Source organism: Meriones unguiculatus, chromosome 8, assembly GCF_030254825.1.
Source record: "Meriones unguiculatus strain TT.TT164.6M chromosome 8, Bangor_MerUng_6.1, whole genome shotgun sequence".
NCBI classification, from domain to species: Eukaryota; Metazoa; Chordata; class Mammalia; order Rodentia; family Muridae; genus Meriones; species Meriones unguiculatus.
In genome coordinates, this window is record NC_083356.1 from 18,421,653 (window position 1) to 18,435,450 (window position 13,798).

Genomic DNA, 13,798 nt, shown 5'->3' on the forward strand with positions numbered 1-13,798 from the left:
GGATCTGCTTACTAGGCTAGTTCAAACCCTTAGATCTGGAGTTCAGTGCTCCTCTAGCCAGGCCTGGCCTCAGACAGACTTTCACAAGTAAACAATGTATGTAGACAGATTTTTGGACAAGCCAATCAAGGTCTCCATAAATACATGGTGTCCAGGCACTCAGGTGAAAGCCATCTTAGCCACCAGCTTGTTTGCATGATAAAGCAGTCTCCAAAAAGCCCCTGGGAGAGATCTGACTTTGTCCTTTTCCCGGGGCCTCCCTCCCCCTAGACAGTGGCAATGGACCACCTTTATTTAAATAAAACCTACCATTTTCCTACTTCAGACTGGCTCTTTTTCACTCAGTCCCCTTTCCAAGGATGCAGGCTGCTGCTGCTGCTGAGGGGTATCTGGGGCTGACGGGCCTTAGATCCCCCGGCCACAGGCATCAGCAACCACACAAGGTCGGTCGTTCTCAGCCTACAGCCCAGATGATGTTAATTTGTGTAAGTTCTATCTGGGCATAGCTGAGCTCCAGGGTCAAGACTGTAAGGGAACAGAGCTTAAGATGCTTCACAGCTAGGACCCAGAGAGAGAGAGAGAGAGAGAGGTATTCATAGTGACATCCCACTCAGGCAGTGGAGAGAGCTATGCAAGAACTAAGAAAATGAATGTCCCTTTGAACCACGGCCACCATTTCCCCCACAGCTGACCCTGTACGTCCTGATGTCAACAGGCATTTGCCCCAAATTGGACTGATGGGGTTAAAGTGTCTTGCCTGGGTATCTAGTCTCTCTCTACCCCCCACTCTCCTCATATATTAGCTATGGGAGGCCCAGAGTCCACTCTTGGGCCCTCCCCGATTCCCAAGAGACAAAAATTTCTGTCTGCCACCCTGGAGGGACCCAAGGACAGAGACACACATCTGCCACCCTCCGTCCTCAAAGGGCTGTTCCCTGGACACCTTAGGCTTTTACTTCCTCAACCCCTACCCCCCCCCACAAAAGAAACCCCAATGCCTGTAAACTAACAATTTCTGTTGTTGTTTTGTTTATACATACGTGTATACACTATGGGACTTACTAGTAACCTGTAACTATGGAAACGGAGGCTGTCAACACAGCTGCGAGGACACAGACACGGGCCCCATGTGCGGCTGCCACCAGAAGTACGCCCTACATGCGGACGGTCGGACATGCATCGGTAAGTGGGTACTGTAAGCCAGCACTGCTGCCCCTGCAGGTACCCTGTGTGGAGGAACCAGAAGGGAGACAAGAAGAGGAAGCGCCCACAAGGCCAAGGGGGATGGCAGCTTCTGTGAAGATTTGTCCTGGGTCCCTCAGTCCCCTGGGGCCATCTAGGTTGGGTCTCCCTAGCGGGGCTGCTGTCAACCTCATCCTCAGCGCAGGGAGTTATCTGTGGCAGCCTGCTTCAGCTTGGGGGCATCGTCTGTCCCTAAGGCACCGGTATTTCCTAATGTTGGAAAACCCGTTGGCAGCCTCACTGAGTCCGTGTGGGCACCTGTAGGCCTGGACGCTGTACCCAGCCACGGGGAAACTGAGTTACCTAGCACGTGGCCCACTGTGAGGGCAGAGGCTGTGCACCCTGCGTGGGGCGTGCGTGCCTGGGTCTGCTTCTCATTTCCGAGCTGGCCGGCTCTCCCTAGAACTTCCTCACACACCCCAAGTCCCTTCTTCTCGGCAATGCTCCTGTCCCATCACCTGCTTGCTCCAGGGAGTCCTGACTGAGACTCAGCCACCTCCCTCTTCCACACCCATGTTCCCAAGGGGCAGCTTGAACATTCGTGGTTATTTTGTGCAATAATTACTAATATGCTTTTTCTCCTGTTCAAAAACAACAGCAAGATTTTTTTGTTTGTTTGTTTAAGAAAAAAAGAATTTCAGTCTTTGGGGCCAAGTGTCTGCTTGCTAGACCCAACAGTTGGGGGGAGGGCTCATGCTCGGTACTTCTTTGAAAAGGCCCCCGTTTCTTATTATCAACTTGAGGGGTGTTTCTCCAGGGGTTTTTTTTTGAGTGATAGGAAGGTGTTTGGTCGAACCCATGTATGCACACGTGTCCCAAAGCTGCTGTCTTATCCTGTCCCCTGTCGCTGCTCCTTGGTGTCTTGGAAAGCTGGGTGCTAGGCTGGGCAGGGATCCCAGGCCATCCCCTCTGTAGTTGGGGCTGTCCTGCTGCCTGTGGTAGCTCTCCTTCCTCTGTGTGGTCTCTCTTCTCAGATAGCCATTTTTTTTTTTTATTTTATTTTACCTCATTCCTGCTGCTTCTCTTGTGATGGTCCCTGATTGCCTGTCTTGTCTGATAACTGACATTCATTAATCATTTTTCAGAGCCAAAAGCCAAAACCAAACCAACCAATCAACCAACCAACCAACAAAAAAAATTTTTATTAAAGCCAAACTAGGTCTCAGACCAGTGTCTCTATTGCAGCCTGATCCCATCTAGAACCATTCTGTCCTCTGGTCTCTCTCCCTTCTCTGTCCTGCCCAGAGCTCCCCTGAGCCACTCTGGCACCCCCTCTGTCTTGTCTGTCCACCTTTTCCCATGTCCAGCTGAGCCTGCCTTGCAGCCGCTGGACCAGCACAGACAGTTGCTGGGCAGATGAACTCCAGCCTGGGTCTCACCCTTCCTCTCTGTGTCCTCCTCATCCTTTCTCATCTTATTTTGATTTATTTATTTTTTTTAACGTCTGCTGCATGTGATAGTCCCTGCTTGGATCTCTTTTCCCAAGCCCACACTTCTTGTCTCCGCCCCCCCCCCCCTTGTTAGAAACCATCCCCCTTACCCAGCTCCAGCCACTGTGGCTTCAACTCCTGGCCAGGATAAGAAACCTCCTGTCCCGCTTTGCTCTCCATCACCAGTCCCAGCAAAGCATCTTGGCACAGCTTTGTGCCCAGTGGCTGGAGGCTCCCTGGCCGGCCCAAGCCGTTTCCCTCCTGCACGCTCCTAAAATGACTGATCCTTCTCCGCAGCCCCTTGTCAAGCACTTGAATGCTTAGCTCTGGTCCTCTAGACAAGCAGGCAACCAGTGCTGCCCAGATCCCCTGGATTTTCTGTCTGTCCAATGGGATCCAGCATCCTGTGTGTATGTATGCGTATGTTTCTCTGTGAGTTTTGTTCTTAATTTTGCATGAGTGGCAGCATCCTTGTAACAGGGCATGTTGTCTGCTGTCCCGGGTATATCCATCACCAGACCTCGCAAACCTATCCCCCTTGTCCTACGCTTTGTCCTGTGTCTGTGATGCTCGAGCCACAGGGACCTGTAACCACTTCTCCCTGTGAGCCCATGGCATGCTGTCTGCTTCTGTGTCCTCCACGCAGGCTCCCTGTTCTGACCTCAGCCGCCTACCCCGCTTGTCTGCACATGGGCCCTGTTTTCCCCACGGAGTCCCTACTGTGTCCGGGTTGTGCCGTGGCCGCCTTCCCATGTCTGCATGCCATCCCTCCCACCCTTGCTACCTCTTTGCTTCACCCTGAGCACACCCGCCTGGAAGTTCCTGGGATTATTAGCCCTTGGCGAGGGCACCGTGCTGGCCCGGCATGCTGTGTTGGCTTTGTGTGTGCCACGCCAAGAGGCTGACTGTCTTGGGCCGCGGGTAGTGGGCTCTCATTAACCACTGGCTCCGTGTTTGTCCCTTACTTGTGTTCTAGAGAAGGATGAGGCTGCAATTGAGCGCTCTCAGTTCAATGCCACGTCAGTAGCTGATGTGGACAAGCGGGTGAAACGGCGGCTCCTCATGGGTAACACTTCTTCCCCCTTCCTTGTTCTCCTTGCCCCTTTGGGTGTGCGGGCGAGTGTGAATGAGTGCTGGCCTGGGGGGGGGTCCTGGCATGTGGTCATGTGTGTACATGCCAGCTCTGGGGAGTATGAAAGCCTGGGTACTGGTGAGTGAGCATGTGGACGGTGGCGGGGCGGTGTACTGCCGTGTGAGCCTGCGCATGGGCCAGTGTAAGCATGAGGATGTGTGCGGTGTGCTTCGGGGTCTCCGTGTGTGGTATGTGGATGTGGGGAGGTTCCACTGCAGGCGGGAACTCATTATTTTCCTTTTTAATTTTACCCTCCACCAAACGCCTTTATTTCTTTGTACATTATAGCAAAGAACCCAGAACCCATGGCTAGTGGCCTGAGTGCGAGTAGAAGCCAACACGTATGTTAGGCTCCCAGGGTCAGCATGCCACCCTAAGGCCCAGTGGCCACTGGGACCCTGGTGGGAGGGGGTTCCGTACAGCGTGATCCTCTTGACCTTGCTCTCAGGGTGTCCTGCTAGATCAGCCCGAAGAGAAAAGGAAGGAGAGCGCGACCACTTTTGACCGCATAATGTCAAAATGCCCATCAGTGGGTCCCCCTGTTCTAGCTGGCCTATGGGCTGTGCCAGATGCCTGCACCACCACCACCCCCCACCCCCCCGAGCACAGCTCAAGCCTCCAGGGTGGTCACAACCTGCTCAGTGACACTGTCAGGCTCATCCAAGCCTGGGCATCTGTAGGGCTGGGTAGAAGGGTCCTCATTTCTCAGAGGAAGAAACTGAGACTCCCTGGCCTGCCTCAGGTCACTCATTCCCCTACATAGCTGAGCACCCTTAGGGATCACAGTCGTGTGGGTCCAGGAGGTCAGAGCACGAAGGTCATAGAGAGGTCGCCTCATCTTGTAATGCTAATGTGGAGGCCCACGACTGACCAAGCACGATTTCTCAGCACTTCTCTCTGAAATAGGACCCTGTGAAAAGAGTTAGGGTGCTCTGGGACTTCAGACCCTAGCTGGTAGCTGGTGAGACAGGACAGCACCCAGGTAATAGATGCAAGGTCCGGGGAAGGGCAGAGGTGGCCTTGTAAGAGCTTGTAAGAGCATACTTGGGCATTATACTGAGAGTCAGGCCATGTGTGGAAAGACAGACAGACAGGGAGGGGAGGTAGAGCTGAGCCAAGCTGACAGGATTGGCCTCAGAGAGGGAGCGCCGGCATACTGTCTTGGGAGAGTCTGGGGCTCTGAGGTCCCTAAACGGAAAGGGTGGAAGACAGACCAAGGAGAAGCACCCAGCAGGATGCTGGGTGAGGGACAGGAAATTCCATGACAGGCCAGGTCCTGGGCCACCTGGCTCCTTAGGTTGTGTCTCTGAGCCCTGTACTGACCAGCTTCTCCACCAGAGGACCAAGGTGAAGACGTGTTGTGTTAGAAGGTAGGCCAGGACACTGAGTGCTCAGAGTTTCGTAGGGTCAGAGGCACATGTCCTGCTGTCATATAACTGCCAAGATGACCCCGCAGGTTTCTTCCAGCCCATTGTGTGTAGGTTTTATCTGGGGAGTGGGGAAAGCGGGAGGCAGAAGGTGAACCCCTCAGAAAGCAATGCTGAGGGAACAGCTCTGCCCCTGCCATCACCACTTTCTACCTTGGCCCCCTCTCTGGCTTTCTGTGCTCTGCACACATCTGGAACAGGCTGATTCTCCGGCCGAGAGAGCCTCCCTTCCCTGTGGGAGCCCAGGATCATACATTCCTGACAGTGACTTTTCCTCATGGGCTCCACAACGGAGGTACAGGTTTGAGACCATTACCCCCACTCTAGCTGTTAGAGCCGGGAACTCTCCAAGAGAGATTCTGTGCCCTCGCCAGGCTCAGAACCCCCGACTCCTGTCAGCACCAGGCAGGGCAGGAAAAGCCAACTGACCCTGGTGAGAGCCGAGTAGTAGAGGGAGGGCAGAATGGTCTCTCAGGACAGAGGTGGTTCCATCCTCACTGAGGCAGCAGGGTGCTACCCCACTGACTGAGGGAAAGCCTCAATCTTCCTGGAGGGGGGAAGAGAACCCTCCAGAGAACTGAAAAGGGGGCAGCTAGAGACTGCTCAGAGCAGACAGTCTAAGGAAGTAACACAATCCCGTCAGCAAAGGCCTTCTTGCCGTGTGGGTTCTGAGTGATAACAGGTGGCCCAGCCAAGGCTGAGGACACAGTCCATAGTGGTTCTCTCTCATTGATCCAGCCCAGGACCCCAGGGCTTCCTACAGAGAAACTCCAAAGCTGGTGCTGCACATATGAGACATAGCAGACAGCCGGAGCCTCCCCGTCAGTCCTTGCATGAGTACCCACCTTCCCTGACGGCCTCGTGTCTCCGGTCCCTCTGCCCATATGTTCCTTCCTCTACAGTGTTGCTCCCTTGGGTCCCCACAGTCCCAGAGGCATCCTCCCCACATCAGGAGCACAGGCCCTAAGTCCTGAGAAGGGAGGTGAGCACAGCTAGGGCAAGCCTCTGCAGATACCAAGTCCAAAGCCAGTCACCAACCCCAGTATACCTACAGCTCAGCAACTGTTCAGGCTCTAGTCTGTTCTACCAAAGGCACCAAGTAGCAGAACCTAGAGCCGGCCAGACAGGACCCTGCGGGAGAGCAGGACGCCTGTCATTAAGGGCAGTGACCCCAGCCTCGTACTCTGCCCAGCCTTCACTGAGAGGTGGTGCTGACATGGTTGAGGATGCCAAGAGAGAGGGAGAGGAGCTCAGAAACTTCTTGCTCCGCCTATCCTATCCTCTTCATCTCTCACCTGACCCTTTTCGGGCCCACGTTTCTCTGCTTCCTCTTGGAGTCTATCCAGGAATGGATGCTTGATACTTGCAGATAGATGACAGAGCAAATGGGGCACTGCCTAGTCTCGGGGGGGGGGGGGTCTTAGGTTTACAAGGATGGGAGTTCCCCAAAGTCTTATCTGTCCATCTGTACATAAAGGTCATTCTTCATATATGTTCCCATTGATGGCCAGAATTTAGGTCCAGCCCCAGCATCCATGATTCTCTTGATCAGCAGCCACTGCACAGGCATGGTCCAGAGGTACCTAGACCTAGAGGAAAGGTGAAGACTTTGGCCCTGGGAGCAGCCTTCAAGGCCCCTGGGAGCCACAGCTGCCAGGAATATTTCTTAGCTCTACCAGTGACTTCTTTGAACTGAGAACTGCACATCACGTACCTCCTAGAGCTGTCATGAATATGATAGAAGCTCATGTGGGAAAGACACCTAGCATCGTGCCTGATCCATGGCAGCTCTCAACAGTGCCAGCTGTTGGCACAGGTGGCCGGGGCACAAGCCTGAGAGTAAGAGGCAGCCAGGAGTTTTTTGGGTGAGCAGGCAAGGTAGAGGCAGCATTGGCCTTGGCTCTGCCCTGTCCTTCTCCCGAAGCCATGTCTCCCATCTCTGTCACTGACCTCCCGCTTCCCTCACCAAGGCCTCCGGTGCCTGTAGAAGCAGCTGAGGTGGGGGTGGAGGTAGCTTCATTTGTGGGTGTGTCCTGCTGGGAGGAGCTTCCTGCTGCAGCCTCCTGCAGAGGCTGGGGTCCCCCTGAGTGGGTGTCCCACACTTAGCCAACCAGCCTCCAAGGAGGTGGAGGTTGAAGAGTGTGGGAGTCAGGACAGCACCTCAGAGTTTGCTGCACTGTGAAGGTCCAGGAAGGAGAGGGGCCTAGAGAACTATGGGATAAGGAAAACTAAAGGCGACACTGGCTAATACTTAAATGCTACACAGTGCCACACCCTGCCTCATGAGAGTCTAGCTCTGGGCACTCACTCCCCACCAGCTGCCCACCTCCTACTGGTGCTATCCAATCAGGGGCTGCATACCTGCTCCTTGTTTTCCCAGTCCCACACTCCAACTCACCTGGATGGGCCCTGTCTCTCTGGGTGTACCCTCTTCCTGTCCTGGGCTCCTTGCCTCAGTGACTCCCATCCCCATCACTACCCAGTGCCCCCTAGGGTGGCTCCACCTGGCAAGGCTAGCTCCAGCCCTCCCTGGGCCTTCCCACGTCCCCATCCGCAGCCCCACTGGGCCACAGTCCAGCTCTGCACCAGCTGTGTGCCCCTTGTATGCTAAAGGACCTAACTTCCCACAGGTCGCCAGGGACTGGGCACAGGTGAGAAGGATCAGGTGACCAAGCCACACCCAGCCACTGGACTGACCCCACGTGTGGCCAGTCATCTCCCTCCCTTGATTCGGTCACACGTACATCTAGGGCTGATAGGAATTAATGGCGATTTGGCTGTTGGTGGGCAGGGTTCATCAAAGGGGAGAAGAGGCCTGTTGTAGAAGTTATTAATATTTACTATTGGTTTAACTTCTGGTAAAGCTGCTGTCAATCCTCAGTAGCTGTATAACCAAATCACCACACAGAGACTGGGTTTTTAGTTAACCTAGAACACAATGCTGGGCAATATTTACTCCCTCCTAAACCTCCAAGCCCTCAGTTTCCTAACATTTAGATTTCCCACATTATACTTGCTTTTTGTGAAATCTTAGGTCTGGTTCATGCTCCAAGTCCTCCAAGCTCTCTCCTCCTGCTCTGCTCTCCTCTTGCTCTCCTCTCCTCGAGCTCCTCCTCCTTCTCGCCCCTTCCTGTTCTCTAGCTCCTCCCCTCTTTCCTGTCCTCTGGCTCCTCCCATTGCATAACATTGTATCTAGTTGCTTTATTTGTGTCCTGTTTACACAAGAGTTGAGACAGGATGCTTATAGTGAATATCACAATGCAATATCCAGATTGAAACCAGAGAGTTGGGGGTGGGAAAATCAGCATTTGAATTAACAAGGGTAAGGCATATACATTTTAAAAGAACATTATACCAACAAGGCCTCTGGCTGACCCCAGATAGAGAAAGTGAGGCTTGAAAGATAGGGGCCATGCAAAGCCACAGCAATGCTGCTGGGCCTGGAGACTGAGCCTTGAGGACCCTTTGCTGTCTAGCACCTGCTGAAGGATAGCATAGCTAAGCAGTGAGCCTTACAGACAGGAGGCAACCCTGCCTCAGGCCCTCTTCTCCCATGTCCTGTGTCCCATCCATCACAGGGGGACCAGGTGCCTTTGACACTCAAATGCTTCCTGGCCTCAGCCTTCTCAGGCTGTACTCTTTCTACCCTGGACCCATGCTTGCTTCTCTCTGCCATGCCCCACTTCCTCTACCTAGAGGCCCAGCCTCCTCCCTGTCTCTCTCCTCAGCTCCTGGTCCCCTCAGGATTTGACCTGGCTATCCCCCAAGCTTTCTGAACTATGACCTCAGAGCCCTCTACCATTAACTACATTCCTCATCCCCGACTCCTGATGTTTCTGCTAACCAAACCCCAGACTTGCTAGCACTCAGGTGACTCTGAATATCTACATAGCACAGATGGAAGGCACCAGAAAACAGCACAAACCTCCTTCACCTCAATATAATGAGCCTCAGTATAAAAACAGAAATCCATAGAGCTCTTTCCTCCCAGCCTACGTATTTGGGAAAGGACATGGCCTTTTCCCCCCACCTCCCACTTGACTTCAACATAACTCTAGCCAAGTCCCCCTGAACTGAGCATGAGGGCCAGGGTAAGCAGACAACCATTTCTCAAGCCTCTCTCAAGGAGACTGACATGGGCAAAGTGGCATCAGCAGAGGGGGTTGGGCCTTCAGGTTGAGCCTCCAAGATGGAGCTTGTTGCTAAGGATATGTGACTGTTCTTACAGCGTGGACCCCCATGGTTAGACAGAATTTCAGCCACACAACTGGAGTTCTTCCCTCTATGGGCCAGTCCATTCTGGCCTGGCTTCTGCAGTCAGCTCTAGCCTCCATCCTGACTTCTCAGGTACCAGCCACCTTCTATCTCGGAGCTTCCCTTTTCCTTTTGCTCAGAATGGGCTAGAGGCTGTTCCCTCAAAGAAACCCGAAAGAGCTCTGTGTGCAATTTCTGGCCCTGGGTGGAGTTCATTTACAGTTCTGTCTGCTCTGTGTCCCCACTTTGCCAGGTCTGTGGGATGCTTTGGGGAATCAAACCCGAGGCAGGTCCATGGTAAGGAGAGAGACCCTGGGCCTCGCCTTGCCTTGGTCAGCTTTTACTGCTGAGCTGGTGGAACTAGCCTGAGGAAGCATGGGATTACCAAAGATCAGCCAGGAACTCATAATCTTGACCCTTTTCCAAGAAGGCAATCTCCACCCCCAGGGTCTGGCTGGCTGGGAGAGGGAGTAATGCTGCCTAGCACAAAGGCTCACATCAGACCCCACACACTGCCCGCTCTAGCCCAGCGGTCATTTTTTTCTGGGTCAGCCTTTGAAATCTGAACTGGGGCTTTCCCTCTGTTGAGCAACCTCTTGGCTGACCACAGGTCCCCAGTGGTACACACAGTCCCTCCAGCCAGACGCTGTGGCCCTGTCTGCTAGTGCATGGGACAAGAAAGGGCACACCCAGACCTCTATGTCACACACGCAGCCAGAGGACATCCCCACACAGACAGGCAAAGGGCACAGACCCAGATATCCACCAGCTGTGTGATCTGGAAGAGTACAGACCCCGATGACCACTAACTTCATTACCTGGCTGGGTTCTTCCCATGCACAGAACAAATATGACACAGGGAACTCTGGCGAGTCACTTCCTGTAGCCATCCTTTGCCTTCCTGGAACTCTGAACCTCAGGGCCAGGGAAAGAGAGCAGGATGGCAGGGACAGGCATGTCTCCGGAAGCCCCTATTCCTACCTCCTGACTAAGGGAAAGCCTCCATTGTCCTTCTGTATAGACAGGAAACCTGTCCTTCTGCAGGCCGCAGTCTCTCTCCTGGGTTGTTCTGTCTTCTGGCTCCTTCCAGTTCATTCTGTAGACCTGTGGCTTCCCAAGGTGGATTCTGCTTTCCCAACAACCATGAAAACATCCCAGCCCCTTTAGAGGCATGCAGCTCTTCTCTAGCATTCCAAGAATCCCTAGAGTCACAAGCCCTTGGTGCTCCAGAAGATAGCTTCTCTAATGGTAGTTTGTCTCCCTGAGATCTACAGGGTGGGACCTGCATAGCCAGGCCACCATTAGCAAGGGCCTCATGGGCCTCACAGGCCTCACCACCATCCCATCAGGCTGTGCTAGGAAGACAGAGTCCAGAGTGCACCAAGACTGTCTCTGAGGGCTGCAGGACCCTTTGAGCACCATGGGTGCAGGAGCCTGGCAGCCTCAGCCCTGAGCAGCACTAGTGCTAGGCAGCCTTCTCTCCTGCTTCCTGTGTGGAGCTAGTCCTACCCCTCCCTACCTCCGCATCTCCTTGCACTGAGCCTTTCCCCCTGCCCTGCTGCACACATGCACTGTACCAGTCCCTACTGAGTGACAGGACGGAGCGTGAGAGACCTTGTTCATTATGCCCAACACAGTGACAGATACAATCCTGCCACATGATACTAAGGACAGAGCTGGACTTGAAATGCCACCAGTGGAGATGGGATAGAGGAGGAGACCCCCTGTAATGGCCATGCCATGGAGAGAGGCTTTTATCCCAGAGTGAAGGGAGCTGGGGGGAGGGTCAGCAGTCAGCTGAGGTCAGTCAGTAGGTAGATGGGAGGAGGCCAGTGGCTGGTTCCTCCATAGCTGCTACAGCCAGGCCTAGAGGCTGCAAGGCAGATGAACCCACCCTGACTGAGACCTCTAGAGATGGAACCAGGGCTTGGGGCATCTCCCTATCAGGGTCAGGTCTTCAAGGGTGACGGGCCTACAGGAAGAACCTCCCCACCCCCAACCCAGTCAGAGCCTCTGGGGAGGAGAATACGATGCTGTTGACAGTTTCTCAGTGAGACCAGGCACACACAGTGAGAACCAACGTTCTAGAGAGAAGAGTCAGTCCTTTGCCTAACCTCCCCCAGCTTGTGGGAGCAATCTGGCATAGTGCCCAATGGGCTGTACCCAGCTCTTAGGTCAAGCTATCATAGAAATCTGCCCTGCTGCCTCATGTTTAGGCCCAAACCCTGGGATCACTCTCTACCCCAGCTTCAGCCAAGACTGACACAGGGTAAGACTCATGTCCCAGGCCCTATGCTACTCCACAGGGACCTCCCAAGCCCTTGCTTGCTTATCCCATCATTAAGCAGGAGCCACCCGTGCTGTGCCTGTGTTGATCACTGGCCAAAAGGGATACCCAGGTACAGTTCTTCCTGGAGCCATATGGTAGACGAGGGCACAACCAAGCAAAGAAGGTCATCTTGACGGCTGGGCTTCAGAAAGCATGGGACTATGGGCTTCTGAGCCCCAGTGACTTCGTTGGCTTGGCTAAAGAGGTCATCCAGCAGAAAAGCCACTGAGAGAAGCAAGGTCTTAGCACTGTGCCATCTCCCTGGAAAGGAGATTGCTCCTGGGCAAGTCAGTTCATCTCTGGCTTCTCCCCTTGTTGCCAAAACACTGTCTTATTGGCCTCTGCACTGCCCACTAGACTGTGGTCTCTATGAGACCAGGGTTGGGTCCCTACATCAGCCCAACTCAGAGCCACTCAGAAAAGAATTATTAAATGATTCTGCAATGGACAGTGGGTGTCAGACTCCATGTGCAGAGAGTCTGGAACATGGCACCAAAAGCGAAGTAGTCACAATTATAGACAAGCCTATAAAGTACTCACACCTCTGCCCTTGCGTCTGGGCCATTCAAAAGCCACATGGTAAATACCGTCATCTCCGTGAGCAGATCGGGACACAGATCCATGTGCAAAGGGGTTTCCCACGCTTACACAGTCCATGCACACGTGGAACCTGTCAGACACCACAGCTCGAGTTTGGTCCTCACTGGGGTAAGGCTGTCCTTCAGGGAGCTTGCTGACCAGTGGTGACCAGCCCATAGAGCCTGCACAAGGGACTGCTCCCATTGGGTCTTTTGCTCTTGAGTGCCTTTATCAGAGCCATGCCACCATGGGTACAGACTTCCACCTGCCTCAGGCAATCACCCTGCTTCCTCACTGAGCCACCCTGGGATCTATCACCAAAGCCCTTGTTCTTGACGAGCCCAGTGCACTCCTTAGCCTGACATCTCATGGCTGCATGAGCATGCCAGATCCTCATATGACCTGGACACGCAGGCTCCTTCTCTATGGCCATATAGTCGTTGGGGCCGGCTTGAGATGAGTCTTTATCTGGAGACTCTGAATCTTTTTGTTTGTTTGTTTGTTTGTTTTTATTCCAAGACAGGATTTCTCTGTGTAGCTTTGGCTGTACTGGACTCACTTTGTAAACCAGGCTGGACTGGAACTCACAGAGATCTGCCTGCCTCTGCCTCCCTGCGTGCTACGATAAAAGGTGTGTGCCACCAACGCCCAGCTCCTGAATCATTTTTGAATACAATCTCCTCATTATTTCTCACAAGTCAAGCAGCCATTGCCATGTGAACAAATTCCTTCTCTGAGCCTCAGGACTGTCCACAAAAGGAACAGTTCTTTTTGGACTGCTGTGAGCTCTTTTGAAGATAATAGATAAAAAGATGCCTCTGGAGGATGCTTCTCTTTTGTGTGTGAGGGGACGGGGGGGGGGGTAAAACAGACATTAGGAAGAGCCCAGTGGGAGCTCAGCAGGAGCCAGGCCACAGAGAGAGAGATGGAATTCACAGAGTCACAAATGAACTTGCCTCTGGATCCTTGAGAGAAGCCCACTTGCCCTCGTGCTCCAGCACCATAGTTCTGGTGAACAGACCCAGGCCTTAGCAGGCCGACCTGTGCACCAATCCAGCTCAGGCGACTGGGATGGAAACCGGAGGAGGCCACCAGGGTGAGAAACTCCAAAGCCTGGAATATCCTGCTACAGAGAAATCTGGAGACAGTCGTAGCCAAACATCAGATCTAGGAGGCCTTTTGGTCTTGGCAGTCAGAGAGGTCAGACGGCATTTAAGGCCCTCTGAGACGGGCGCTGGACAGTTCTCCCATCTCCGGGCTGATGATGCCTTGAGCAGTACCCAGAAGCTTCTGACTAGAAACTTCTAGAGACAGGGATATTCAGCCCCATCCTGCCAGCCCGTGACCCACAGGGGACCTCGGTGGGTTCTACATGTGTTGCATTTTGTGGTACTCCTCACCCGGA

General features: G+C 53.6%; 1 protein-coding gene across 3 annotated transcripts in view; it reads left to right on the forward strand.

Annotated features, from left to right (window-relative positions):
• Positions 1-13,798, forward strand: part of Scube1 (signal peptide, CUB domain and EGF like domain containing 1) — a 118,743-nt gene that overhangs the window by 69,694 nt on the left and 35,251 nt on the right. For 2 of the 3 annotated variants that reach the window (XM_060388925.1, XM_060388923.1), the window contains 2 exons: positions 1,066-1,182; positions 3,649-3,738. In XM_060388925.1, the coding sequence (XP_060244908.1) occupies positions 1,066-1,182; positions 3,649-3,738 (207 nt within the window). The remainder of the gene's footprint in view (positions 1-1,065; positions 1,183-3,648; positions 3,739-13,798) is intronic. The other variant, XM_060388924.1, reaches the window with a different exon arrangement.